The sequence below is a fragment of the Colletotrichum costaricense genome (genome assembly GCF_030867565.1).
Source record: "Colletotrichum costaricense strain IMI 309622 chromosome Unknown Scaffold_1.1, whole genome shotgun sequence".
NCBI lineage: Eukaryota > Fungi > Ascomycota > Sordariomycetes > Glomerellales > Glomerellaceae > Colletotrichum > Colletotrichum costaricense.
Window position 1 is genome coordinate 1,851,722 of NW_026848230.1, and position 26,991 is coordinate 1,878,712.

The 26,991-nt window shown below is 54.8% G+C and overlaps 14 protein-coding genes across 14 annotated transcripts; 6 read left to right on the forward strand and 8 right to left on the reverse strand.

Annotated features, from left to right (window-relative positions):
* Window positions 1-760: 760 nt before the first annotated feature.
* On the reverse strand, window positions 761-1,432 carry CCOS01_00672 (uncharacterized protein; the record flags this gene model as incomplete). Its single annotated transcript, XM_060448869.1, has 1 exon — window positions 761-1,432. The coding sequence occupies one exon, from the start codon at window positions 1,430-1,432 to the stop codon at window positions 761-763; it is 672 nt and encodes a 223-aa protein (XP_060320307.1).
* A 463-nt stretch (window positions 1,433-1,895) lies between these two features.
* On the forward strand, window positions 1,896-2,879 carry CCOS01_00673 (uncharacterized protein; the record flags this gene model as incomplete). Its single annotated transcript, XM_060448870.1, has 1 exon — window positions 1,896-2,879. The coding sequence occupies one exon, from the start codon at window positions 1,896-1,898 to the stop codon at window positions 2,877-2,879; it is 984 nt and encodes a 327-aa protein (XP_060320308.1).
* A 465-nt stretch (window positions 2,880-3,344) lies between these two features.
* On the forward strand, window positions 3,345-5,420 carry CCOS01_00674 (uncharacterized protein; the record flags this gene model as incomplete). Its single annotated transcript, XM_060448871.1, has 1 exon — window positions 3,345-5,420. The coding sequence occupies one exon, from the start codon at window positions 3,345-3,347 to the stop codon at window positions 5,418-5,420; it is 2,076 nt and encodes a 691-aa protein (XP_060320309.1).
* Window positions 5,421-5,930: 510 nt separating this feature from the next.
* Window positions 5,931-6,904, forward strand: CCOS01_00675 (methyltransferase domain-containing protein; the record flags this gene model as incomplete). The annotated part of the gene is made up of 2 exons (XM_060448872.1): window positions 5,931-6,532; window positions 6,616-6,904. The coding sequence occupies 2 exons, from the start codon at window positions 5,931-5,933 to the stop codon at window positions 6,902-6,904; spliced, it is 891 nt and encodes a 296-aa protein (XP_060320310.1).
* A 1,692-nt stretch (window positions 6,905-8,596) lies between these two features.
* On the reverse strand, window positions 8,597-8,932 carry CCOS01_00676 (uncharacterized protein; the record flags this gene model as incomplete). The annotated part of the gene is made up of 1 exon (XM_060448873.1): window positions 8,597-8,932. One exon carries the CDS (start codon window positions 8,930-8,932, stop codon window positions 8,597-8,599), a length of 336 nt encoding a protein of 111 aa, XP_060320311.1.
* A 1,313-nt stretch (window positions 8,933-10,245) lies between these two features.
* CCOS01_00677 (uncharacterized protein) lies at window positions 10,246-10,809 on the reverse strand (the record flags this gene model as incomplete). The annotated part of the gene is made up of 2 exons (XM_060448874.1): window positions 10,246-10,520; window positions 10,554-10,809. 2 exons carry the CDS (start codon window positions 10,807-10,809, stop codon window positions 10,246-10,248), a joined length of 531 nt encoding a protein of 176 aa, XP_060320312.1.
* Window positions 10,810-12,629: 1,820 nt separating this feature from the next.
* Window positions 12,630-12,944, reverse strand: CCOS01_00678 (uncharacterized protein; the record flags this gene model as incomplete). The annotated part of the gene is made up of 1 exon (XM_060448875.1): window positions 12,630-12,944. One exon carries the CDS (start codon window positions 12,942-12,944, stop codon window positions 12,630-12,632), a length of 315 nt encoding a protein of 104 aa, XP_060320313.1.
* A 1,255-nt stretch (window positions 12,945-14,199) lies between these two features.
* CCOS01_00679 (uncharacterized protein) lies at window positions 14,200-14,376 on the forward strand (the record flags this gene model as incomplete). The annotated part of the gene is made up of 1 exon (XM_060448876.1): window positions 14,200-14,376. The coding sequence occupies one exon, from the start codon at window positions 14,200-14,202 to the stop codon at window positions 14,374-14,376; it is 177 nt and encodes a 58-aa protein (XP_060320314.1).
* Window positions 14,377-15,943: 1,567 nt separating this feature from the next.
* CCOS01_00680 (uncharacterized protein) lies at window positions 15,944-17,222 on the reverse strand (the record flags this gene model as incomplete). Its single annotated transcript, XM_060448877.1, has 4 exons — window positions 15,944-16,112; window positions 16,637-16,663; window positions 16,821-16,926; window positions 17,213-17,222. 4 exons carry the CDS (start codon window positions 17,220-17,222, stop codon window positions 15,944-15,946), a joined length of 312 nt encoding a protein of 103 aa, XP_060320315.1.
* Window positions 17,223-20,976: 3,754 nt separating this feature from the next.
* On the reverse strand, window positions 20,977-22,164 carry CCOS01_00681 (uncharacterized protein; the record flags this gene model as incomplete). The annotated part of the gene is made up of 1 exon (XM_060448878.1): window positions 20,977-22,164. One exon carries the CDS (start codon window positions 22,162-22,164, stop codon window positions 20,977-20,979), a length of 1,188 nt encoding a protein of 395 aa, XP_060320316.1.
* A 114-nt stretch (window positions 22,165-22,278) lies between these two features.
* CCOS01_00682 (uncharacterized protein) lies at window positions 22,279-22,779 on the reverse strand (the record flags this gene model as incomplete). The annotated part of the gene is made up of 2 exons (XM_060448879.1): window positions 22,279-22,439; window positions 22,515-22,779. The coding sequence occupies 2 exons, from the start codon at window positions 22,777-22,779 to the stop codon at window positions 22,279-22,281; spliced, it is 426 nt and encodes a 141-aa protein (XP_060320317.1).
* Window positions 22,780-24,344: 1,565 nt separating this feature from the next.
* CCOS01_00683 (uncharacterized protein) lies at window positions 24,345-24,965 on the reverse strand (the record flags this gene model as incomplete). The annotated part of the gene is made up of 1 exon (XM_060448880.1): window positions 24,345-24,965. One exon carries the CDS (start codon window positions 24,963-24,965, stop codon window positions 24,345-24,347), a length of 621 nt encoding a protein of 206 aa, XP_060320318.1.
* CCOS01_00684 (uncharacterized protein) lies at window positions 24,355-25,644 on the forward strand (the record flags this gene model as incomplete). Its single annotated transcript, XM_060448881.1, has 2 exons — window positions 24,355-24,671; window positions 25,095-25,644. The coding sequence occupies 2 exons, from the start codon at window positions 24,355-24,357 to the stop codon at window positions 25,642-25,644; spliced, it is 867 nt and encodes a 288-aa protein (XP_060320319.1).
* Window positions 25,645-26,017: 373 nt separating this feature from the next.
* Window positions 26,018-26,855, forward strand: CCOS01_00685 (uncharacterized protein; the record flags this gene model as incomplete). Its single annotated transcript, XM_060448882.1, has 2 exons — window positions 26,018-26,183; window positions 26,257-26,855. Coding segments are annotated over 2 exons (765 nt in total), but the record flags the coding sequence as incomplete, so codon positions are not given.
* Window positions 26,856-26,991: the final 136 nt, after the last annotated feature.

A 26,991-nucleotide genomic window follows, 5' to 3' on the forward strand; every position in this document is an offset into this window, starting at 1 on the left:
GCGGGATTGGTACCGCTGGAGATGCTGTGGTTTTGGCACTAACATCAGCTGATTGCCCCTCCGTACTTACCGTACCCCTGTCCACTGCTTTGTTGCCATGCCCTGAGGATGGATTATGCCTCGGTCTAGCCAGTCGATTAGGTACCCGTTGAATAAAGCCTGGGCGGCCCCAAGCGGACATTTCGACTGTGGATGGGGTGAGTTGGGGAACAGGTACAAGAGTTCTGGCTGGAGTTCCTTGTGGGAAACATATCGTGGCATCTTGTGCTGCTCCCTCGGTGGACTGGTGCTCTCTCGCGTGTCATGATGGGCTACATCATGCCATCACTTGAGCCTCCACTGGTAGAGAGACTGCCTCATGGGGAATCCCTCGACAAGGTGGTAGGATATGCAGTCGCAGCTACAGCCTGGATTGACGCTCGAGTTAATGATGTTCCATATACCATGCCGTCTAGCTAAGTACATTCTAGGCGGCAGAAATGCTCCACGATCAATTCGTCCGATGGTCCTAGTGCAGCTTGCACAGGCTCCGGCCTCAACTTCGGCCTCAACTCCGGCTCCGGCTTCCGCTCCCGAGAGGTGAGACTCAGAGGGCCGGAGCAGCCCCCATCCGGCAGCGTAACTTCTGAGGAGAGACGCCGTCCCCGGGGAAAAGCGCGTCATTCGGGCAGTGTTGGACAGATGGCCGGCCTTCAGTCCGCCGCCATGACACAACCTCGCAGACGCTCATGGGCATAACCCAACATTTCGGCTCCCCCGATCAACGGCGTATCTTGCTTCGTCTTCCCGCCATACCACCTCCAGCGTTACCACTGCCAGACAATTTCGCCACGTCGTCAAGAGTATGCCTCGCTAGGCCCAACCGCGTTTGATCGCCCTTCGTCCAGACCGTCTTTCGAGGCCCTCTCTCACAGGTTACACGCCTTCCAAATCCCGGACAGGTGGGATTTCGCCCAGAGGGTCCAAACACCATAGCCGCCGTGACCGTTCTCCCGGGACACCTATTCCCACCTGCCTCATCGACAACCACCCGATTTTCGGGTCCTATCATCACCATTGTGGCATCCGGGTCCTGTACCCAGACCCTCTCAAGAAAAGGACAAGGAACAACAAGCGCCAGACTGCCACAATCGGCCTTCAGGTCAACCTCCTTACCCGTTCTGGCCATGTCTTGAGACGTTGCAGGGTGCAGATTGCAGCAGACCCTCATGGCCGTCCACTCACATGACCTAGACGGCGCCGACAGAACGGTAAATCGGAAATTCTTCCTCCTTTCTTTGCTGTGTTGTCTCCTGCAGGTTGGCGTTTGCTGCTGTTGGAGCGGCGTTGGGGATTTGTAAAGTGTTCGCGCGTAGACGGCTCGTGTGATTGGTCGCGCTTGGCGACGACGAGGACCGAACGTCGAAACCCCCCCATCATCGCGGCAGAGCATGTTCTGCGGTTGGTTCAATTGTTAGTTCTAACCAACGGCGTCTTTTAGTTTGCTTGTCTTGGCTGTTGTAGACGAGGCACTGATATACCGCGATGTCCTCTACATGTATGTTCCGGCCGAGTGGCTTTTCCTTGAGTTGATGGTCTCTGTCTTGGTTGGATTCCCTTTGTTATTACGATCTGTCTACCATTCTACATCTCTTTGATTCACTACAACTGCTCTCTTTTGGGAATCCTCTTATAATCTTTGCATAAACAACATGGCCTCGGTGGGAAGCTGGCGGAGGCTATGCATAATAACTTGGCTTCTCTTCATCGAAACATGCGTCTCCGGACTGCAGATAACACCCCTATCGCTACCAACATCAAACTCCCATAATATTGACAACCAACTTACACCAAAATCAACATTGCGAGCCGACGCTAGCTGTCCCGTCAAAGGCTACACAGCCTGCGGCAGCGGCATGGCAGACTACTTTTGCTGTCCCAGCGAAACGACATGCATGGTGCTCGCGGAGAAAACCACCGCCCTGTGCTGTCCAAAGGGGTCTTCGTGCGAGACCATTTCGCCCATCACCTGCGACGTTACCTTACAAGACGTGGTCGAGAACCCGACGAGCCCGATCCATACCACTAGACTGAAAGAGTCTCTGCCGCAGTGCGGAAACAAGTGTTGTCCCTTTGGGTACACATGTCGAGGCGACTCCGCCTGCGTCTTGGACGACAGTCAGGAGGGGGAGGGGTCTCAAACTTCCAGCACGTCAGTCTCATCCACAAAGACGAGGACAAGGACTATGACGAGCGCGACGCCGACGACGGCTACCCAGGCAGCGACGACGACGACAGTGATCGAGACACTTCCAGCTGCCTCGTCGACACCATCCGCAAACCCAGGCGACGACCTCCCTACCCCATCAGCAGTAACATCCCCCTCAGAAACCACCCCCGCCGCCGCAGCAGCCGCCTCCCCGAGAAACTCAACATCAGGCGGCATCATCGCAGGCACCACCGTCGCAGCCATCGCCTCGGTAGCAGGCCTAACCTGCCTCCTCTGGTTCAAGAGACGCTCCATCTCAGAAAGCGTCGGCTCCGCAAAGTTCCCCCGCCCCTGGCAACAACTACGCCAAAACGGCTCGGACCAGGACGTCTCGTCGCTGCCGCGGTACAACTCCCCGCCGCCGGCGTATGCCGTGGAGATGAAGCCGCCGCTGGCGAAGCCGTACACGTGGAAACACTACAGCCCGGACTCCTTTGGTCGCGACCGCTACGACAGCCGTCGCTACGACGACCAAGACGACGGCAGCGTTCCCGTCCCCGTTTCTGTTGCGCTTGCTCTCGCTGTCGAGCTGCCCGCCACGCCGGTTTCTTTTAGTCAGTGGCGTGTTCGGGAGGAAGGGGAGACGACGAGGCCGAGGTCTCACTATGAACCATACCGGCGTCCTTCATGATTGGAAATGTTCTTTCTTCAGGAAGGCTTTGTTCCTGTCTTGGGCGATTCGGTTTCTGCTTTTTGATAGACTAAGAATTTGCTCTACCGATTTTCTTTGTGTTGAAATGCTTGCGCTTGTCGAGCAAACAACCTGTTACGACAGATATGAGACACGTTTTCTGTACACTACTAGGAGATATGGGGGGAGAAAATCTAGAATGGGATCACGAGTTCATCTGCCTACGAGTATGAACCAAAGCCTTCTCGCGTCTTTGATGCAGTGTGTTGATATCGCAAGGTCCACCATGAGATTGATCCAATATGGCCCTGATGTTATATCAGTCTTAGGAGAGACTGTAGTAACTCAACCAGCCTGCTAAAACCCAAAGTGTACAACTCCAGTCATATCGAACACCTCAAAATCGTAGATTCAACACTAGCTCAAAACGTAGTAGAGAAGGGCAACCTTTTCCCCCCTTTCAAAATGCCTCGGCCGACGACGGACAGGGTCATCCACGACTACACCGCAAAGATCCTCCCCGCGACAATGATCCTCACCCTCGTAATCTTCACCGTCGTCGTCCTAGTCTACAGCATTGGTGAAAAGGCCGCCGTGCCCCGGGACGCCGCCGTCGCTTTCGCCGGCATCGTCTTTGGCTTCTCAGGGTTGTGGCTGTTGGGACACCTCATCATGTACTGCCGCGGCGCGCAGGCCGTCTCGCCTCCGCCTCTGGCTTTGCCTCTACCTCTAACGGGAATTGCGACTGGGATCGGCGACACAGCGATGGCTGTCCCTCAGGTTCCGCGGGCGGCTGTTGAAGTGGTTGTGCCTCCCACGGTCCATCTCCACCACCACCAGCAACAGCAGCATCAACGGGTTTATCAGCCGCCGCAAGGTTTCCCCCCTCAACTTCAACCTCACCCACAACCGCAGGATCAGTCTCACCGGCAGGTACTACCACCACAGCAAGAAAAGCAGCACCAGCAACAGCGGGACCAGCAACAGCACAAACCACAACAGCGCGAGCAACAGCAACACAGGGGCCAGGAGCGAGAGCAACAAGCAGAAGCCGAAGGGCCGATACAATTAGGCCGGGAGGAACAGAGAGATCATGAGTCCCGTCGGAGACTAACAGACCATGAACCATACGTCAAAGAGCCGCCTTATCCCGAGTCTCCCCCTGGAGCATATCAAGGGGGGTCGCAGGAAGAACCCAAGAAGCCAGCGCAGCAACAAAAAGATCAGCGGAGGCAACAACAGGTACAGCAGCAGCAGCCAAAGCAAGGACGTGAGATCTCCGGGCCTCTCGAGAACGTATGGAAGAAACGACCAAGCGCCCGCGAGAACCAGCCTGCTCCCGTAACAGTCCCCGGCCCTGTCCAGCAAAGACAGCAGCCAAAGGGACCCAGGACTATGACGGGGAAACCACCCGAACCTCCTGAGCGCGTATCCAGCCTCCAGAAGTCGTTACCCGGAACGCCGTCCCGAAGATATCGCAGCTCGAGCTTGAGTAGCTCGCGGGTTAACCGGCCTGGCCAGCTATCGAGGGGAGCATCGAATATTCCAAGACCTTCTCGGGGTGGACGTCCAGAAGACACTCCTAGCGCTCCTTATGAACGAGGTCGTCCACGGGTAGATCGCAGTCGTCCAGCCCAAAACCAAGACATCGAACCAGAACCCAGGTCTGCTTCGATCAGATCGACAAGCTTGGACTCTGCTACGCGGGCATCTTTGAAGGTGAATGCCGCCCCTGAAACTTGTGAGAGTCCCTTGAGGGCTGACTCAGACCAGCCCGCCCCCTTGAACATCGCGAAAGAATCACCATCCAACCTTGGGAGGCCGATTGAAGAACCAAGAGTCATCAGTGGCCACGCCTCTCTTTCAAGTCGACGATCCGACCAGCTTGAATCTGACCCCCGGAGTCAAGGAGCGCAAGGCCAGACCGTGGCCAAAAACAGGGCACCAACTATTCGCGAGGTGCCTCCAACGCCACCGAACGAGTTCGCAGCTCCCGTTCAGCCCGCTCAAGACGAGGTACGTGATCGACCCGTCCCTTCTTCTGTACCCTCTTCTTCATCTTGGTCGCCTTCTCTCCCCCCTTCTCTTACCCCGCCAACCCGCAGACCTCCTCCGTTGAATTTTGACGACATGGGCATCATCCCGACACGCGAATCGACAGTACGTGAGGACATCTGCCAATCTATGTCCGACCTTGGTAAATCCATACGTCGTTCTTTCACTAATTCTCGTGTCAGCAATTCCGATAGCCGTGGGAAGCCTCGTAGTATCATGACGGACTTTCAGACCAATGTCGTCTTCATGCCAGACTACAACTTTATGGCCACTGAGCTTCTTAATCCCATATGTCACGAGAATGGAAGTTTTCCTTTCCTGGGGTATTGTGAGGGAGACGGAGAAAAGGTTGCATCTGGAGAGGAGCTTGAGTACAGAGGTGATGTCGTTATGGTCTGCAGTTCGGATGACACGGGGCAGTGGCTTATCAAGCTTGTAGAGCTGGCCGAATCATCTAATGAGGCCGAGGGTGATATTTTGGAATAGACGTGTTTCGTAGGAGAGTTTTTTATCTATAGATCTTGTTCAAATGGAGGATGGACACGCCCTTCAATTTCTGGGCTACCATATCTTGAATCCTTGATGAGTGTTCATGCTGGGTCAGATGTTCCGTAGCTCTTCCCCGCATCGTTACCAGTCTCCGTCCGAGTTGATTCAATTAAAGGAGGGATTAACTACATAGTAAGTGTTCAGTTGTTGGAGGTTTAAGTTGCCAGCTGTGAGTGAGGGGTAGCCGAAGCTCCAGGATGAAGCTCAGAGCATCACACCACATTGGGTTCCGTCCACCTATCAAGACTCGAAGTCCAAAAGATTTCCAAATACAATTGCATGGCATGCATGGAGCATGCACCAGACAAACCAGAAGACGGAGAAGTGTTCGGAGACCACGGAATGACTAATCTGTGACGTAAAAGCTACCTGAGGGAGCATATCGCAGAACTCAACCTTGGAAAGAGTACGCGACTGTTGTGAACATCACTTGGATGAACGCTTAACATGGCAGAAGCCCAGGCATCAAACGAGTCATCATGGACCGATACGATCTACAACCTCAACCGCGGGGACGTTGACGGCGAGCGCGAGCGCCTGGCTGACAACCACTTCAAAGTCTGGCTGCCCCTCACCGTCGACCTCCTCCCGCCGCACATCCTCTCATCTCTCGAACCAGCAAACCCAGATCGAGCCCCTCGAATCGCAGACGTGGCAACGGGAAGCGGCGTCTGGCTGACATCTCTCGCCCAGCTCGTGCCACAAGACTCGGAGCTCTACGGCTTTGATCTTGACGGGCTCAAAATGCCCCAGTCGCATAGATCAGGAGTGTCGTTAAACTTCATGGAGCACGACGTTCTCAAGCCGTTTTCGGCGGAGTTCAGGGGCACGTTCGACCTTGTCCATGTAAGACTACTCGCACTGGGGCTGAAGAAGGATGATTGGGACGTCGCTGTGAGCAACATGCGCGAGTTGCTGGTGCCGGGCGGGTGGCTTCTCTGGGAGGACATGAGTGACCTACTCATCAGGTTCTATCCGCTGAGCAGGGCGTATGAAGAGTTCTGGTGGATTACTATGCAGCACGACGCGAAGGTCGGGAGGGATAGACTGTGAGTAGTTCCACTGCCGTTGCCTTGCTTTATCCCTTTTTCGCCTCCAGTCATTAGAAGCTCACTGCTCACACTTCCGATAGAATGCCGATGGGCCTGCTCAAGAAGCTTCGAAAGCTTGGGTTTCAGAACTGCGAGCAAAAGATCTTCAACTCATGGGCCGCAGATGATTCGGTTCGAGATGGAGCTACCTCGGGGATCATGCGTCTTATTCGACCTTCGCTGACGTCCATAGTTGAAGACGGAGGAGAGGAGACGGTCAAGACGATGGAGGATGTCACTCGAATCGAGGCAGAATTGAAGCGTGATGTGGAGGAAAAGGGGTGTCGAGTTGGCTTTGATTTCGTGTGGAACTGGGGACAGCGAGCTTGATAAGGCTGATCCTACCCTCCGTTCACTTCTCAAAGATAGGCTGCTCCTTCATCTCGTATCTACGGTCAACCCATCTTTGTTACGCTTCAATGAAACCAGAGTCCACCCAGCGGAAAGCCCACGCTGCCACCCCGTCGATCCAAGTAAGGGCATGGTGTGGTGAAAGACACCTGCTCTGTTCGCCTGTTCTGGCTGGCCTCTGCCTCTTCCGCTTACACGCTGAGATGTACGCAATCGGTCTCCTCGTCGCGAATGCTTAGGGCTCCATCACCTACAGCGCTAATCTCTACAGTGCCTCGCGTAGCGAGCGATTGGCGAAGGCTCCGTGGCCCGATATAGACGCCGTGCTTACCCTGCTCGGCGATTCCGGTTCCTGGGCTGGAAACCAGCGCTCAGTGACTCTCGACGATTATCACCAAAAGTTTTGCCTTCGGATGACGTTGTCCCCAAGTTATGCTGTGTAGGCCGGTCAAAGACCGAGTATAGGAAGCTTGATCGCTGCAGTAGCAAGATACACATCCAGACGACCAGTCGTTGATAGACAGCAGATCAATACAAACCGGCTCCATCTTCCAGCAGGAGTCTGTTCAACGCTCAGAAAGGGATGATGTGACACTTTTCACCTCGCCGTTCAGGTTACCCCTGAAAGCGCAGGCTCTGACGTCTCTGGCGGCGATTGGCACATCTTCTTGCTATCAATGTACTCTGTGTACAACTAAAGCACAGCTGAAGGCAATTTCAGCCACAAGCAGACCTTCTCTACGCGCTTCCTCATTGACATTAGTGTATTAATCAAGGTATATACGGAGAGCGATGATGAGTCTAGGCTGGTACCAAGGTCCCAGGGTCGAAAGACATGCTGATTGATTGTAAGAAAGAGCCCAGGGCTCTTAATACAGCAGCTCGGCCGTAGTGCCGCCTCTCAAGAGGCCTGATTGACAGGTCTCTTGCTCCAAGTTCTGCATTGCTCAGAATCTCGACCGCGGTTCGAACCATAATGTGTCAGGACTTTTAGGAAAACACTTCGGGCCCGGGAGAAAGCGGCGACGGCAACAGATATCACAATCTGAGTTCCGCGGTCCGGCAGGTTCGGGTTTCAAACCGGCCTTCATCACAAAAACAATGCAACAGCCCGCTCGGAAGTACGATACACCCCTCTTGGCAACTAGACATCTCCGGGGGGCCGGTGATTGAGTAGCTCATAAAACACAGTGCGTGACGAGGACCATATGGGCTTGCCGCGCCGGATCACTTCCCATGGACAAGAGTCGAGTCGCACGTCCCCTTTCCATCAGTTTAAACTTCCCACCGTGCCCCTTTAGCTAGCACTTCAAATTACTGACTGCGAGTCACAATATGCTCTCACAACTTACCAGCCATACAATAGCTAGAGAGAGAGCCTAGAGGAGGTGGGAGGCAGAGAAAAACCGCGCAACCCGGAAAGCGTCAGTGCAAACCCTCACCAGTCCGAGAGCCCGCAAATGACAACAAGACATAGCTGGAGGTCATTGCTTTCTTCCCGAGTCTCGCGGATAACGAAGGATTGGGAAGGGGGAAACTCGGACCTCCCGGACACCCGTCGAAATGCCAACCGCGCCAGCGCATGAGTTGAAAGGCGTCAGTGCCGGTGAAGTCTTTGCATGACAAGAGCGGCCGTGAGCGGTCGCGATCATTGCGCTGTTCATCTCCCGGCTAGACCATCACAATGACAGAATGTTGCCCCCCTCTGACTGTGTGCGTGTACGCGTCCGAGGTTCTCACGGTCTGGGCGGCATCGCGGGCGTGGTGAGAGCGGGCAATGGTTGCCGGCGGGAAGATGCCAGCCTGAGGTAGCGACTTGTCAGACATGCTCAAGGTCTGGACTTGGAAGATATCTGTGCTGCGAGTCTGGCGCCACAGCGGTCGTGTCATACGGAGAAGGAAGAGACGGGTTGTGATAACGTACAAGCACGGAGGACGCCAGTGAGCCTCATGGCGGGCAATATCCGAAGTTTGGTAATCGTCATGAGGCTGAATGATGGACGACATCGGGGTTTGAGAAAAGAGCCTCTTTACAAGGGCCCAAGTGCAAAGAGCCCGTAGGGATCGTTGCCAGCGACAAAAGCCACAGCATCAGATACTGGACCATCTTCAATCTTTGAACGTTCACATTGTCGCAAGGCTGAACCCCGTGGCTGGATCCCAATGTTCATCATCGGCAAGCGCTTGTCCATACCTCAGGACGATGCGGGAGGCAGGTCACGGCTGTTTCGAAATTCGAATCCAAGGACCCGACCCATCGGAGTGGTGGCTTGTTTGAGATCTTCTCCACTGATCGGAAGGATGCGAAAGCCACGAGTAGGCCCTTGTCGGAGGCGAACGCCTTTCCCACGATGAGATGAGGCCATCGCGATGCGTTGTTTCTTCGCTACGAGGCCTAATGCTTTCCAACCCACCTTTCGCTCTCAGACGAAAAGCCACATCTAGCAAAAGGGCCACAACGATGTTCGTGAAACTCGCTTCCCGATCTCTCCCATCTCCGCGGGCGCCGAAAGAGACCACTCGCACCCGTCCGTCGATTCGGCGCCCGCTTGCCTGAACTGATCTCCCGGATCCGACTCTCATCCTTCCCAGGAAATATCAGCAAGCCGTAAGCTATTCCCCATCTCTTCATTTGCTCGGACGACAGCCAACTAGAAGGGGCTCGTTACTTAGACAGCTCCCCCTTCCCATCCACGCCGCGCCACGATGGGCAGAAGGCCGTCTCTCTCCTCTCGTGGCGCGGCGTCTTTGCGCGCGCTAACAAGCCGCCTTGTGGGCATGGCAATCTGGCAGCCTTGAGAGGTGCCATCCCAACTTTTGATTAAACACGGTGGCTAGCGGTAGTGCTCGGCCGCAAAAGGGGAGCACGAGGGGTGTAGACTTGGCTAAAGTACGAAAGGAGAATGAGGGAGCCCGGACTTACACTGGGCTCGGACCCGGAGGCGTGGGCTGGTGACGGGGACGGCCTCTAGACAGTGAGGACCGGTTCGCTACTACACAATCGTTCCTCATCTCCACGGCGCGCGTGCTCTCTGGTTCAAATCTCCGCCCCCGTAATCCGTCCAGCGCCTGTGCAGGAATGAGTGACTGGTAGAGGACTGCAGAATCCCGTTTCGAGTCAGGCGTCACTCAAGCCCTCCTTTAACCCAGATTCCGGTGTTCTGGGAACGAGAAATCGGAAAAGGTGGAAGCCAAACTGCCATGTCTCGCACGAGCACATCAAAGGATCACGGGCACAAGGTCCCCGTGTTGCCCTGCTCCCAGCCATCGGGTCACGCAAGACTCCCAGCCCTGCCAGCCACGACATGTGGTCGAAGAGGTCATCCAAAGTTGAACGAGACATAGAGAAGAACCGCGACCAATGCAGGGATCTGGCCCGACGACCCAACTAAGTCGCGACGACGGATTCGAACGCGTAGAAGGAAAAGAAGGCTTTTAGCTAGAAGAGCCACCACTACCTGTTTTGCCCACTGGGCAGAGAGGCTGGCTGGGAGACCAAAGGCTTTAGCTTGGGGTTGCTTCTGCGTGCCCCGCAACCAGCAATTTAGAGCTTTCCGAGCCGCCGGATAGGAGCAACGGGCGAGCAGCAGAAAAGGGGGGAAAAAAAGTGTACGGACGGTAGAGAAAGCTCCAAGTTGTTTGGCTGAACCAAACCTGGGGGCGTGATGGCGCTGAGCTGGGAAGCTCTGGACGCTTGCGTCGCACAATCTTTTTGGCGGCGGCTGGTGGCTTTTTTTTTTTTTTTCTTTTCGATCTCTCTGAGAGTACTTGGGTATCTCTCGCTCTTCGTGACCACGCTTTCCAGAGTGCGCCAGCGTCGCAAATGGTGACGGGCGTGAAGCTAGCGGGTTCTTAGCCTCCCGTCGTGGTGTAGAGATGAGCATGCTAAGGCACAGTACACGCACTTAAGGGCATGTACCCCATCTCCCATGGCTTCATGAGGAGCCTGTTGGCTGGCGGTCGCAATGGAGCTAAGAGGTAGCCGGTCTCTGTGGCGCGGGTGCGTTGGTGCGTGACCGTTGGCACATAATGCCGCAATCGTCTCAAGTGTGAGGTAGGAAAAGGGGCACCGAAAGGAGAGGACGAGAGATCGGGGACGGGACGGGGGGATCCACTAATCCTGCTTGGTTCGGCGGTTGGCCGGTACGGGTGCGGAGGACGGTGCGGACGCTGATAGGTGCAAGTGGGCGAGCCGGAGGGGTGGAGGAGCACGAGGGGGAAAAGGTGCAAACTGGCCTATCCCGTTGGCCGGTGCGACTCTACGCCGCCGCGGGGGGGGGGCGAGAGAACCTGAAGACGATCTTAATGCGCACGCATTAAGTTTCCCTTCTCAGGGAAGGTGAAGCAGGTAGGTCTGGGGAACGGGTGGGAGAAAGGCGGCTGTTGGCTCGTTACGGTTGCAACCGAATGCATACCCCTTTTTAATCGATGTATGCGTGACTTTGCATCCATCCCCTTATTTCTTTTCTTTTTCTTGCCCTTTTGCCTGTCTACCTACCTTCTTTGGGCTGTGGAGGCGTGGGCGACTTTTCTGACCGTTTGCAGGGGAGATGAAGGAGATGCAGGTCCGGATGGGGATACAGAGGCCGACGTGCTGGAAGGGGGGAGCAAAGGGGGCCAAGACTTGGAGGCTCAAGGGCTTGGAGAGAGAGGCGTTCCGTTCTGCTGCGCGAGACCTGATCTGACAATGACATGGTGCTGTAAGGTACATTTCGTCCTAAGCTCTGACAGTCCAGTCATTGCACAGCGTCGGTGGATGTGCGGATCATGGATGCGATGCAATCCAAGGCTGAGATGATAACGAAGACGACGACTCCGTACGACGGGACGGCAATGAGATGTGATGCGAGGGTAGCGAGAGGGAAAAGCCGAAGGGGCCCTGCTCGTTGGGAAATGATTGGTGGCTCCCCCGGTGGGCGAGTCTATGTGAGGCAGACGTCGACATTGGCCGATGCTATCCCGCATCTTTCGATTGTGAAAGAGAGCATGCCCTCTTTGTCTCCAACGTCTCCATTCAGCACGGTTACATTTGACAGCTTTCTCCACGAAGAACTGCACAAACAACCCTTGAAGGGATGAGGGGGACCTCGGCCGAGTTCGTATGATGGGGCGTCCGAGAGTCAAGTCAACCCAAAATCAAATCAAACGAAACATTGAGCAAGACAGCAGACTGTGTGGGCATCACTCAGAAAGGTCGTGTCATTATTCGGGGTTGGCCGGAAGGGAAAAAAAGGTTTCCTTGTTCCTGCAATGTCGTGCAGATGGGTGGATGGGACCTCGCTGCTCGGCTTCTCCATCACCGTTGAACAGGTCCACCAAAGTCGAGTTACTCTTTTGAGCCATCGTGATAGATAGAGTCGAACGACGAAAAGATGAAGATGAAACAGATGTCGACTGGGGTATTCCGAAGATGGGGAGGGGGGAAACGACTGGGAGTTCTAAATGAGTGGAGGGCGGGTGCAGCGTGCATGGCGCGTTCTGCAGGTACAGGCTCGGCCAAGTACGGTTGCGACGCTGCTCTTGATGCTGTAGACTATCCGTACGGATATAGAGTACGAATATAGCTTGGCGATTCGAAACCTGTCAATCTGTGTGTGTGCCACTCTCCCGCGTCTGTAGTGCCAAGTGCTTGTCATCCGACGTCTGCTGGATGACTGATCAGTTTCTTGATATATCCATTACCACCATGCCATCCCGCCCACGGTCAACCCGGCCAATGTTCGTGTTGCGGGGGCCACAAACCACCAGCAGAATCGGAGATGGGGGCGCGGGAAGAACAAGAGACGAACGGAAGAGAATACATGCATAGATCCAGGGGTCCCATCCTACGCGGCTGACCTGACTTTGAACATGTCTTGGACCCCACAATGCAATGCAGAGTATAATTCCTCCAGTGTTGAGCTGCCTCTCCCCATGTGGACTGCTCAACCTGCGACGCCAGAACCCCAGTCCACCTAGCTCTGTTCAGAGAGCAAAGCGAAATGAGCAGACACACCAGGGGAAGCACACCGCCAAGCATACCTGCCACCCATTGCCCTCTTGACCTTGACCTTTCCAGGCTTCAGCCACTCCCAGAGCTTTCTTACTACGGAAGACGGAGGAAATCGTAGATCTGCAAGTCGGTGAGCGACACGAAGCGAGAGGCACTGTATGGGGATCTCATGGTCCCCCCCTGGTCCCCTAATCCCCTGTCGTTTCTGGGTTCGTCCGCCCGAGGTCTTCTTAGCCTTCTTCACTGTGTGGGCTCTCCTCTGGATGGATACACAGTAAGCTCTCTCTCTCTTCTTCCTTGTCGCTCTTGTTCTTTTCGCTCTCCACACGGGCGCAAGGATAGGGGACTCATGTATCTGCGGTAACGACGTTTTGACGGCTGATGGAAAAAGAAATGGCGAGGAAATCGGGAGGCACGACAAGGGGAAGCTGATTTTTTTCTTCCTTTCTTTGGGGGCAGGCAATGAACAACGACATGGGAGGGGTGTGCTATACGGACAGACTGTACTGAGCATGGAGCGGGAAGAAACGCAAATGGTAGTGTAAACGCGTCGGAAATGTGATCCGTTGACGTTTACATGTAAGCTCTCGAGAAAGACTCTGCAGAATTGCAGTGCAGACCGCTCATGTTGGGGGGCCCCATTCCTTGTTGCTAGGTACCGGACAGAGGCTCGTAGCAATCGGTGTAAGCCCGTTGGCTGAAGCCTCACCGAGAACCAATACTCGAGTCTCCTCTCTCTTCCCCAGAGATGTCGAAAGTCTCACCCTCACATCTCGCACACAGACAAAGGACGCAAGGGGCGCATACGGGATACGGATACACACGCGCACATACAATCGCCGCTAGAGATGCACAACACCCGCAGGCAAGGCTCACTGACTCTGGGTTGCCCAGTGCTGCGATGACGGGATGCCAAACGAAACGAACACTGGTCCGTGTTTTGTCCTTGACTCGGGTTTGGGTTCCCTGGGTCCTCTTCGACTCTGAACTCTGACTAAGGATCTGTACGACCAGAGGAGCAAAACGCGACAACGAAGTAGACAGATCACCGCGAAATTCCCCATGATGAAGAGAGGGTCTTGTTAGTAGTTCCACCGGGTCAAAGCGCGAGAGAATTGCAGCTTGCCTTGCCTTGCCTTACGCAGTACACAGAGAGATCAACAGCCGCGACATCCCGACGACGATGATATGACAAGTCAGGGTCTTTTGGAGGGGTGAGGGTTCTCTCGCCTTGCATCGCACGGCAGAGTACGCCATCACACTCGGACTCATGAACATCGCAATGTTAAAGAATCGCGGGGAGGCGGCGGTGAAGAATGGTGGCAATGGCACGGGGGACGGGATCAACGGAGCCACACCACACCCAGAGCCACACCAGGCTGGGATCATGAGCGATGGATATCTGCCATCCCCAGGGTTTCCGAATGGAACCTCATTTCACAGCTCCCACTGGTGTTGAGAACTTGGAGCTTGGACGGAGAGAGGGAAACGAACACCCCCAGCTCCGCCCGCGGATCGGAATCTACCTCGCACGACGCCAAGACGCGTTCGCAATCTCCAGACGGCGAAGATAGTGCCTTCATCCCGAGGCTTCCATTACTTGGTGGTGAGGCTCTTTTTTCTGGTTACGCCGCTAGAGTTCGTACGATATATTCTATCGTCGACTAGCTAGAAAGTCTAGCAGGCTTCTAGCCTAATTCACCCGCAACGAGAAATTGCGGCGAAACGGCCCGTGGGCTTTTTCAGACGAGCAGCCTCGTAGCCTGTAGGTGGCTTCCGCGGTGGTTCAAATTTCTGCAGGATTCCTCTTTGGGAATCGCGTGATTGAAGGGTGCAGTATTCTTGTGGTGCTTGTCCTCCCGGGAAGCCCCCAGCACCAAGAGCTGATATAATCTGATTAGCTCGAACGGGGGACCGTGTTGGTGATTTTGATTCTTGCTGCTTCAGATTGATTGCGTAGATAGGATGTGGGGTTGGCCCGAAGCTAGGGATTCAGGAATAGGATTTCCTGCGGGCCTAGTTAAATTCGCGGGCAAACCGAGGGAAGGCTAAGAGCTTTCGATTAAGACTCGTGTGGTTCTGCTTGGCGACGCTTCTTTTTGATTGAGTTTGTTTGAGTTTCGCTGCTTCTTCTTCATCAATCATGTTGCAATTGACTTTTTTTTCGTTCAGGAAGCACCGGAAATGGCAAGAACACAAAAGCACACTGACGGCTGAGTGTCTATATATCTATATTATCGCGAGCCTCGGCGCGGCTGGAGTCTTTGTCTGCCCAAATCTGCGAAGCCGAAGACTCGAGTCGTGAATCTCCCACCTCGGGCGGAGGGGTGTAAGTGAGTGAGTACCTACACAGTATGCGAGTGTTTCTGTTTATGTAATCCAACGAGGAACAAGCGCAGCGTCGTATCTGCAGATTGCAAATCTTCTAAAGAAAGATCGCCAAACTGTTTGAGATACATTTCGAAAGCTTAAACTCCGCATGACTTTGTTCGGTGTCGCCTATCAAAACGTCAGTCACCAAGACACACCCCTTCCCTTCCATGGGTGATGGCATCATCATAAATCGCCCAACGCTGTTCGTTCGCCGCCCCCCCCCCCCCCGCCCCGCGTCCGTCCCGCTCGCATAATGAACGCAAACGGAAAACACGGTCAATTCAGTCACTGGTTGGTCTCGGTTCTATTTTGGTGACACAAGGGAATGCCAGGACAAAGGTAGAGACCGTGGTGGCCGGAGCTGCTCTGCGATTGATTAAACGAAAGATGGGAAACGAATTTCCCTTGGGCCGGAGCCTATTCTTCACAGCTGGGATCGTCCTTGGTAGTTGTCACAGTGCTCAGGAGCTCAACTATCATCCTGGAAGCAACAATCAAAAAGCCAACAGGCAAGTCCCCGGATTCACTACTTTAGCGGTAGTTTGCTCGCGACGTGACAATAGTAATAGTGATGAACCAAGAAAACTGCGCTAAGAAAAAGCCACCGTCGCACAAACGTGCATGTAAAGTTGCGAACTTCAAGATTTGCCAGATTAGCGGAGAAGAGGGGTGTGTCTTCGTGAACCATCAGCCGTCAGGAGGGGCCGATCATCACCATCTCCGGGGGGCTTGCGTGACCAGCCTCCCGGCAACGGCAACGGCACAGGCAAAGTCAGAACAGCATCCGTCGAGTCGTCGTCCGGGCCGTGGTCGGTGTTCCGTCTGTTTGCAACCCATTCGGCATGGTCAGGTTTCTTCGGTCCCGGTTTTTTTTGTCCAACGCCATCAATCTCTTTCGTTCGCAACGGGATCTGCAAGACATCATCACAGGAAGGGTCTTTCTGTCCGAAAAGGGCAATGGAAAGAATGCTGACGTTGAGTGAAGCCAATGACGTTTTGGAGTTACACAACGTCCTGCAGACTTACACCCCACGATTAAGCAGCACCGAACGGTAGACAAGAAAAAGCCTTGGGGGTGGGTGTCAGCGCAACCCAAGCCTCACGTCACGTCCGGCGCCGTAGCCGAACCGGTAGCTTCGTATAGAGTGCGCGGTTCCAAGTCTTTGATTTAGATTCAGAGTTGTTCTGCTCAACTTCAAACAAAGGCGCGTGTTGGCATATACCCCATAGCGGCCCAGCAAGTCATGACCTTAGGTAATCCCAGGCACTTACAATGCTGAACTAAGCGCCGTGTGTCTGAAATAGACTACTGTTTGTAAACACTATTTTGCGTCGGGATTACTTACACGTGTAAAGACTTAAGAACGCGGAACCTGGGAACAATTAGACGCAGCCAAAAGACAGTGCAGGAATGTGTAAAGTGGTTTGTGGATAGCCATCTCAGCCGCAAGTTCGTCAACCTACACCAATACCAAGGCTCTTGTAGTTTCATGTTTTTTTTTGCCACGATGTTCCCAGAGTTCAACCCACATGGCTCCGACGGCCGGGAAGCCTAGAACTCGGCCGGCCGCCGTACCGCACCGCTCCAGCCCGCCCCTCCCACTTTCAGGCTCCGACGCATTCAGCGTGCGGGTTCCTGTCGAGAAAGGTAATATAGCTTTAGCACCGGCGTGTTATACGCTTACAAGTGTTACCGGGATGATTGTGGCTGAGGGCAGACGTACACACGTCTTCAGCTCTTCAGCTCTCCAGCTTAGGTAATGCATCCTGGGTTCAACTGCCTTGGCGCACGCGGGTATTAGGTAAGCTCCGATATAGTGGGAATCTCGACGGTCTGAAAGCATGCAAGCCCCTGCCATGTTGCGTTCGACAGACAACAGCGCATACTTGGTCCCCTCTTCAACTTCTCAATCATCGCGTACGGTGCTCCATCGCCCACGCACCCGGCGTTTCGAGGTTACATTGGAACGGATGAGAACGAAGGCTGTTGAACCCGTCGTGCCCCATCCTCCGCCGCCGCCGTCTGCGTTACACTCGAGGTTACTTTACACGTACCACGCTTACACACGCACTTGCACGCCTTGCGCCGGGAATCGGGGGATCGGGTTGGGAAACTGTCATACGGGACCACGGTACGGAGTTCGTGCTCAGCTCGTGCCATCACCGCTCCTCTCGCGATCCAAAGGCGGTTCCATGACTATGCGGCGCTAGAAGTTGGAACCAGACGCCCGGATGGATGGGCGCAGCGAGTGCGTGTGAGGAGCTACCTTACCTCAAGACGAAAGAGAACGATTGCCGAAATATGCCACTTTTAGTACTGCGACGGTGCAGACCTGTCTCGATCGCCAGAACGCAACCTCGAAATTCCCGGGAGATGACGATAAATTTCGGTCAACCAGGGAAACGGCGAACCCTTTTTTCCCTCCATCACCACTCCTCTTGAGCAATGAGTCTTTGGGCTCCAATCCGAACTCATGATGCCGTGGAGCAGCAAATCGAAGACGTCTTCAGGCAGCACGCATCTTGAAGGCGTCCGTACCCAAACCCCCCACCCCCCACGCCAAATCAACAGACCAATCACAGCACGCAAAGCAAAAAGCAGGATTTCCTTCAGCGGCCGAACCACGCACCCCACGTGCGCGCACCTGATATCTGCCTTACCACGAACCCTCCCAACGACGAGCCACCATTTCGAGAAAGTTTACTTGATGACGGCGGGGATTCTATATCGCAGTGACATATAATAGTACCCAACGGTTAACTTCTCGGACTATGACACTCTATTCGACGTTTCAAAGAAACCATGCGTCATGGTCGAGAAAAGACAGGCAATGTCGTCAAAAGACACTTCCTCACAGTGCGAGAAAAAAAAAAGAGACAGCCAAGTAAGGTACGGATACAGACAAAAAAAAATCATCCAATGATTCAAAATCGATAGGACCAGGGGGGCTGCATCTGCAAGAAGTGCAACGGCAACAGACTGCACTCTGCAGCAAAGCGGAGAATGCGACAGGGCGCCTGGCGCGGATAATGGCGGTGGGCGATGGACGGCTGACGGTGGCATAGTGGAGTCCTTTCTTTTTTCTTCTTTCTTCCCGTCCACGATTGTCCTCTTTTCTCCCGGTCTCTATCTCTATTGTGGATGCTATCAAGCATTCTGGTGAACCCATAGGACTGTAAGGTGCAGGTGTGGATCATGAGGCGGTAGACGACAACGACAACGTGTTTCTTAACGATTTTTTTCTTCTTTCTTTCGGGGAGAGCCTGCATCGCGATGCCGGGGTCGTAATTCCTCTTTCGTCCTTCTCGTCCGCAGCCCCCAGAGGCGAGAGAGGGAATAAAAAGCGCCATGCAGAAAAGAGAAAAAGAGAGGAAGAAAAAAAAAGGCATAACGTTGCTGCATGGACTCCACGTTGCAATTGACGTACCACCGCGCTTCAGCCACACCGCACCCTGCTACCATTGACCAGATTCGATCGCCGGAATTGGTTGGAGGACTAGGTGAGGCACGGGTAGTCGCAGGCGAAAGGTACGAATGGGAAAAGAATCAAACTTCTTCTGCTTCCTCCCACATACCATAATCGCCAAGGCTTTCCTCTTCAATGTGGGGGGGGATATTTCTACCAATTCCGCCCCGTGGACCTGATGATGGAGATAGAGAGAGAGAGAGAGAGAGAAAGACGGGACCAGGGTGTCTGGTGTACGCAGTATACCTAGATGCCCCCACTTTCTAGGAGCGGAAGAGGCGAAAAAAACGTGTACCTTTTTTAAACCTCTAGAAAAAAACAGCCTCACGAAAAATGTGGCTATTTTAGAACTCACATCCTAGTCGGGGGGAAACCTCCAACTCCCAATCAGCAGCAGCAGCCGCAGCATCATCATCATCACCACATCTCCAAGAAACCGGTTCCCAAGCAAGCTACAGCAACGCAGGGCCATGTAGATGGTCGAAAAAGATGGCACGCCCAATCTATCGATTCTCAACGCAAAACTCTCGCAGCTATTCCCAGCACAGACTTTCGTCCTTCCCCCCCCCTCCTTCGCCACCGTCATCGCGGACTCGACCGACCTATACTGACCTACCCCCCTTACCTTATCCCATGAACATGCTTTTTCCAGCCGCATCGTGACAGACCATCCATCTGCCGCAAACAAACGCGCAGTCGAGGTGCGGGGTTCGGCCAGGTAGTGTAGGTGTTTGGCGCGCGTGTTAGACATACATCACGCACCACACACACACACACACACACACACACACACACATATACGACTAGGCGTTGACAGTATTGCTTGGGCAAGGCAAGGGGTCACGGGCAAGAGAGGCTTTCACCACCTTACCACACGTCACCTATAGCCTACGCCCGCCGACGCCCATACCGTAGACTTGCTCCCGATTGAGGGGGAAAATACAAAAAAAAGAAAAGAAAAGAAACTTTGGACGCAGGGACCACGAGTTGTCTGAGACCGCGGCGCCGAATAGATCAGGAGAGGGGTCGTCATGAATCGATGAAGTAAGTGGGATGGAGGGTGGGATAGGATAGCATGAGCTTCCCTTGCGCAATAGGTCCCGATACAGCATCGCAGCAAAAGACGTCGCCGGTTCTCTCTCTTTTCGCTGCGGTCGTTCATCGTTTTGGTTTTTGTCATGTTTTCGCCTGTTTCGGCATTTCAAGCAATATTGTTGCTAAACGTTTGTCATCGGGGTCGTCAGGAGTACCCTGGGCGCGCGCATTCCAGACGCATTTTTTCCCCATTCCGCTCTGGCTTGAGTCGAATTCGTACCAACGACAGTGACAGTGACAGCAGTGACAACACCGGCCGTTCCCAAAGAAGCTCAGACCAGGCTGCGAATGCGAATGTATCAAAAAAAAAAAAAAAAAAAAAAAGAAGGAGAAAAAAAAATAGTTGCGGCACCAATCGCAAGCCCGCTGCTGCCAACACCCCCAAAACCCAAAAAAGAGGCCGAAACCGAAGCTTGGGGAGCCGGTTCGTCAGATGCCACCGCGGGGGACCGAGCTGCGACGCAGACGGACACGGCTGCTGCTATGATCTCCCCATGACTTACTCCGTACCGACCCCAAAAATTCATACAAACGGCGCAAACAATCACATCACGAGAGTAGCAGTGGTTACACGAAATAGGTTTGAACAGATAGGGCATTGTTGTTTGGTATCATTGATTGGCTGTCTACTAGCCCGCGCCACCCCCGAAGCCTCGCGGAAGGGTGTGTGGCCGATTCGGCTGTCCGGTTGTAAAGGCCATCGCTCTCTGGCGTGCCCATTCCCGTCCCATTTTTGGTACATTGCCAGTGACCATACACTTTTGTGGTATGCTCTTGCGGCTTTTGGTTCCTCTTCCTCCACCACCACTGTTGCTTTACACATTACTTCGACCCCCATTTGTACACGCAAAGAAATTCGTTCCGTCGTTATTGAAAAAAAGAGAAGATTGCCCTGCGCCAATTGAAGAAAGGAGTGTTGGCTGAGCCCCAAGTCCGTAACCCGAAGGTCAATGTGAAACGCCGTGATCCAGTTCCGGTCCCCGTTCGTGCGCCGTGCATGCAAAGCAAATGGTCCCGACCCGAATGCAAAAAAAGTAACGCAAGCAAAGTGCCCTGCCGTTGTGTATCGAATGTGTCTTTTGTGTTTGGTTTTTCAGTTTTTTCCTTTGGTGGGTGACCGGCGACTAGCCAATCTTGATGCTCTTTCTGCGGCTGGTGAAGCCGCTGAGGATTCGGCTCCGGGTGTTGCCCGCCGGTGAGCTAGGCGATTGTACCTGAGCGACGGGGGTGGATGGGGTCGGAGGCTGGTTCTGCGCGTTCTTCTTGGCCGCACGCATGATATCGTGGTAGCTGACGGCGGACCAAGGTGCCTTTTGCTCGGGCTCTTCCCTAATGTCTGCGTGGGCCGACAAGGGGAGGTGACCCAGTGACGGCGAGGACAGGCGGTCGCGAGAGGAGTTGTTGGCAGCGAGGTCTCTCAGCTGAGGACGGCTGCGCTTGCGGACAATGCTGAGGGTCCTCTTGAATAGTTGGGAAGTGGGAGTCTTGGGTCTCTCGAGCTTCTCGGGCTCCGCTTGCGGCTCCTCGGCCCGCTCGTCAAATGGCTTGCTGGCGTAGGGGTCGATGCTGAGGAAGGAAGGCTTCTCCTTGGGCAGCATGCTGCTGGTGATCATCATGCTGCTTGACCTGGGTGGGTGGAAAACGGGAGAGAAGGAGGCGCCACTGGTGGAGGAGGTGGACATTCTGCGCAATGAGGGTGCTGTTGATGAGATAACCAAGCGACTCGGGGGCCTGCTGGACTCCATGGACTCGGGCGAGGCGGACCTTCTTGTTGAGGGGAGGTCGATGATGGAGGGCTTTCCGGCGAAGACGACAGACACAACGCGGGCAGTGTCCTCTTGGCTCTTTCTGCGGACGGGGGAGTCGGCGGACTCTGCGCTCTCGGACTCGTAATCGTAGTCTGAAAACTCGTCGGCGGAGGAGGAAGCTTCTTCTTCGGAAGAGAGATAGACTTCTTGGGGTGCTGCTTGTGTAGGTTGGTTTGTGATGATCTTGAGGGCCATGCCGTCGAGGAGTCTGGAAGCTCGCAATGAGCTCTTGGCTGGTAGCGCTGGTGCCGTTTGTGCGGGTTGGGTCTTCTTGGGGGAAGGACCCGTCATCTCTTCGTAGTAGTCGCCATACATCTTTGCGTTCTCGTTCTCGTTCGGGGCGTCGTCGTTTTGGACGGATGGTCGTGGTGCGTTGGGAAGCGAGTCTCTATAAGAGGTCCTTTGTGACTGATCCTTCTTGTCTGTGATGGTGGAGGTAACACGGTCCTCTCGGCTGGAATGTACCGACTCCCTTGCGGGCATAGTCTGGCCGGCCAGAGACATGGTTGGCGGTGACGTCAAGTTCGCGATCTCCCTCGAGGAAATCTGAGACTGGGCGGTTTCAGTCGACTCTCGAGTGCAGAGTGCAGCTGGTCTACAGCAAATAGTGACAGCTGACTAGCAGGTAGGTTGGTGTAAGTGTCCAGGCCGGTGATATGGGCTTGGAGTTGAGAAGATGTTCAGAGGGAGGAGTAATGCAGAGTTACTCGTTTGGTGAAGCAAAAGAAAGAGCAAGAAGCACCTAGGGGTGTGAGGTGGGAGGGCAGAGGAGGATATATCTATGGCCGGGTCGGTCAGGCACACTTGGACGGGTTGGGGACGGGATGGGATATGTTCTGTTCGGGTGGACTCACATAAAGGGACGGGGGGTACGGAGTAGGGTACGAAGTACAAAGTATCGGGGGCTCCAAATAGGTAGCCGGGGGGGGAGGGGTGTGGGATACGACAGGTCGACACTCCGTGGAGAGAGAGAGAGAGGTGAAGATTGAGAGAAACAGACAGAGAGAGCACAGATGGCACTGCAAGGCGCCAGATAGACAAGAGACAGACTCCAAGGTGCTCCTGCACTTCCACTTGCACTCTGCACTTGCACCCAAGTTCATGTCCCCCAAGTCCCATGTCCTGATCCTGGGCTGCCCCCCCAGTGACCCCCTAGTCCCGATCCCGGTCAGGTCCTCATCCTGAACGGGGTCCACTTGGGTACGGGGACCCAGTGCTCCTTGACGCAGTTGACACAGTACAATGTACCGGGGGGCTTTTGTGGCAGCAGCGCCAGCGAGAGAAAGCGAGGCAGGGGCTGGGAGGTCAAGTCCCCGCTAGTCCCTGTCGCTCCTTCCTTTGGCTGTCCACTCTGCAAGATGAGGTACGTACCTACCATACTCCGTACCTATGTACTACCTATGTAGTAGTATTCTCCCATGATCCATCAGACTCAAGAGAATCGACACCTTACGAGCCTCGCAACCTTAGCTAAGGCACTTCCTCTGCGCAATCCACCACCCACGCCCAGTCTCCCGAGCACCATCAACGACGGAGTACGCAGTAAAGCCAGAGTGCTCAGTCACCTCGTGTGATTGTGGCTCAATCAATGGCTGTGAGTCTGCCATGTACACACAGATGTCCGTACTGCTCACCCTAATTACCTGCCTAGCTCTCCGTCAATCTCTCTCAACCTGTCCGTGGGGTGTCCGCACCAAACCTTACATCGAGCCTACAATCACGGCCATGCTCTCCCAGACCACACGACGATGGTGGCATGGAGGACGGAGTAACGACTAACGGGTTACGGAGCACCTCCTACGGATAGACGCCTTCCTCACCCACTCCCTTTCCACGCCCATCCGCGAAATGCTTCGTACCCCCTACACCACCAATTCTCCTCCTTGCGCCAAACACCACACACCAGCACCAGCACCAGGCACACCCACCACCACAACCACCACACTTTGCATCACAGACGCTACCCACACGGGCCACACCTGGCACATCTCCTACGCCGTGCCCCTTCATCATTGACTGCACAATCTACGGCCCCACACTCTAATTCGCCCTTCAGGTCAGGACCGCGCTGTCCAGCCTTGGCCAATTCTGGCACTCTGCTTCACAACCGCATTTCCTACTTGCAGCACTATGCCATCCTGACCACGCGCTGCTGCGAGGATTGCCTCTAAAGTGCGTCGTTTCATGTAAAAGGGTGCTATTGACGACCAGACGCCATCTACGATGCCTGAACCGCACCGCACCGCACAACACACCTCGTCTAGACGGGGTTCGCGGCGTGCCATCACCTCTCCAGATGTCTCCATTAGGCTATCACCTCCATGAGGCATGGCGTTTCTTAGCACTCGAGTAGAAAGGCGAGTCTGCCGATGCGAGGGGTTACCGAGACTGACGAGAGACGAAACCGACCAAGCCGCCCTACCCACGGCCACGGTTATGGCCCTCGCGATAGTCTCGTCGCTGTGGATTGGAGGGAGGAACGAGTGTGTGGAAACTTTGTCCAGTCTAATCGCCGGCACTTCAGCCCATGCTGTCATCTGCTCAACATCCCTCAACCACCAGGCTGATGCCGCTCACGACCCATCACTCCTGGTGGCCGGCATCTTACTGTGCCCTCCACAACTCTGCCAGACATCATGATTTGTAACAGCCGCAGCGAGGCATGTTGCCTACTGCACTCTTCGTCATCCCATCATGAGCCTCGTTCGTTTTCCCTGCTTGTCGACGTTTCCCAGCGCCAAACACCCCACACCTCTCGTCAAGCTATCGCTCTCGCAGTCGACCGGGGGGTTGGTCACACCCACGATCACAGCAGCAAACTCCACACCACCAGATGAGGCGGTGGCAGGGGTCGACTTTGCTGTCCAAAGGGACGACATCTTGGGGTTCCTCGACGGCCAAGGAAAAGCGTTCCTCAGCCCAAGGGCAGCGACAAGAACGCAAGCGTCTGCGTCTACATCCGCCTCCACCGTCTTCGTGATTGGAGGCATCTTTCCATCTTTTGGTAGACCGTAGGGGCCTCCAGATGGCTGATTGGACCTGACGCCCCTTTGCCGTCTTAGGGGCCGCCGGCAGCCGCCTTCTGTCGGACCACCAGAAACGGCCGTCGGAGCCAAATGATGTTCGTCCAGTCCCGTCTGCGTTAGGAACCCTATTCCTGCCCGCATGAAAACGTCCTCTTCGATTTTCTCATGCGACCCGACGGATGCTCTCGCTCCCGCCGCTGGAACTGAAAGGGAGCAAGTCAATTCGATCCCGAGAAAAGGGAGAAACATTTCCAATGTTTCGGGCTCACGGCGGAACATGTCTTGGCTCCTCGCTCTCCGGCTACAGGCTGTGCAGGGCAAGGACGGGCCATCATCGATGTGCAGGCAACCCCCTCCGCCCTTGGCAATCCATGATACCGCACATCTGCATGTACGCGAGTGTGCCAGAAAAAAGAAGCATCACAAACCCGTGGTCCAAACAGCTCAAGACCCTTGCGGCCTGGCCTGCCCAGCCTCCAGGGCCATGGTCTGCGGACAGACCGAGCTTTTCTGGGGGAGAATGCCATTTACTTTAAATGAGGCCGACGACGACAACGAGATACCGTATCGGGCGCAATCAAGATGCAATCTGTCTGTTAACATGAAGGGGCCAGGTGGAGGGCCGCAAGTGCGATTTCGCAATGGCCCGGCCGATGTCTTCCGGGAATGGCACGCAGAAGCCAAGATTGACCGACAGCAACAACGTTATTGTTTATCCGGCGCGCAGGCTATCAGAAGACGCACGCTTTACCGCCTCCGCGCCATCATGTGGCCGTGGAACAATATCAAGATGCTTCAATGGTGTGGAACTCTGAGGGCACGCAGCATGTGTGCGCTTCGCCCTCCAGAGGTTAGCCGTAGACATTCGATACCCTGGCCCGCGATCTGGACTGGTACCTGCTGCACCGTGCCGCGCGATATCGATGCAAGTGCTAGAAAAGGGAAGACTCGAGAGTGAAAAAAAAACGGCTTGTCTCACTGGAAGCGAAGAGGCTGCCGACATCTCACTGGACAGATGCGAGGCACAGAGCGTTGCATCGTCAAAGTGACACCACGTTGGGTCGGCAGATTCCCTACGGGTTGCACGAATCACATCGTGAACAACGGTTCCAGTTCTTTTCTCCGCCGTATCCCTAGGACGCCAGATGCGGGACAATTTTTATTTTATTTTTTCGTCGCTCTTTGCCTCACGAATCCCAGACCGACATTTTGTCTCGTCTCTCTGCCGCCTGGCCATCGCAAGCAACTCAGTTCGCCCCAACCGTCTCGCCTTTCTCTCTCTGTGCCGCTGAGGGGAATGCCAATGATGAGAGTGTCTGCGCCAGTAGGTTAAGCGTGCAGCGCCATGCGATAAATGTTTCCTCAAAAAGAGCAAGGCTCGCCCTTGCAGCAGAAGAGCACGCGAGAGAAGAGATGTTTCTTCGCGCCCTGCAGCTGCCTTGCCCCGTCTGAGAAACGATCTCAAACCTGAGGCGCGCCAGCGAGTTCAAGGGCAAGGACTGACGCTATTCTTTCCAAGTGTTTCGTCGCCAGCTTGCCGAATTCCAGCAACGAGGGGTTGCTTCTTGAGCTCTTTGGGCCAGTCACGGCCCTTGGAACGGGCAACCCCCTGCCGTTCGTCTGATGTGCTGCGACAGACACTGTCGAGGCTGGGAGACGGTCATTCGCTCACCAGGTTGGGTCTGTGAGCTTCACGGCCTGTCACTGGACGAGAGCTGTCAGTTAAAGCTTGGGAGTGCGGCAACGCACAAACCCAAGCCATCGGGGACGAGACAAGCTTATCAGCGTTTTTTTTTTTACAAGGGCCCTGACCCAAACGCTCCTGACGGCTCAAGTGCTTCATTATGCCAAAGCAAAGCCCTGCAACTGCATGGCGATTCGTTTCGGGACGACTGCAAGCGCAGAGTGTTTCTGGCGACTGGCAATGCTCAACGTTTTCCGGACGACGATCGGGGTCATGCTCCCGTACCGCAGCCGTCGAGATACAAGGCCGTACCGCGTCCGTCTCTGGCCGGAAGCAACGCACACAGTGTACGGGGTAGGGAGGGGTGTCGACACAATAAGGACTCTATCGCCATGCCCGTGATATCGCTATTCGTATGCGACGTGATACGAAGTGCAAGGCTCATCGCTGGTGCTCGGCGGACAACGGGCCATCAGCAATCATGATTCGGAATGAGAAGAGGGTCCCTTTTCTCTCTCACAGATTTACTGCGTACGGCGCGGCGCATTTTGGCCCATTCATCGGCCCATGTGCTGTCGGCTGCCAGGCCCAAGACCAGACTGACGCCGGCAGACGGTAATT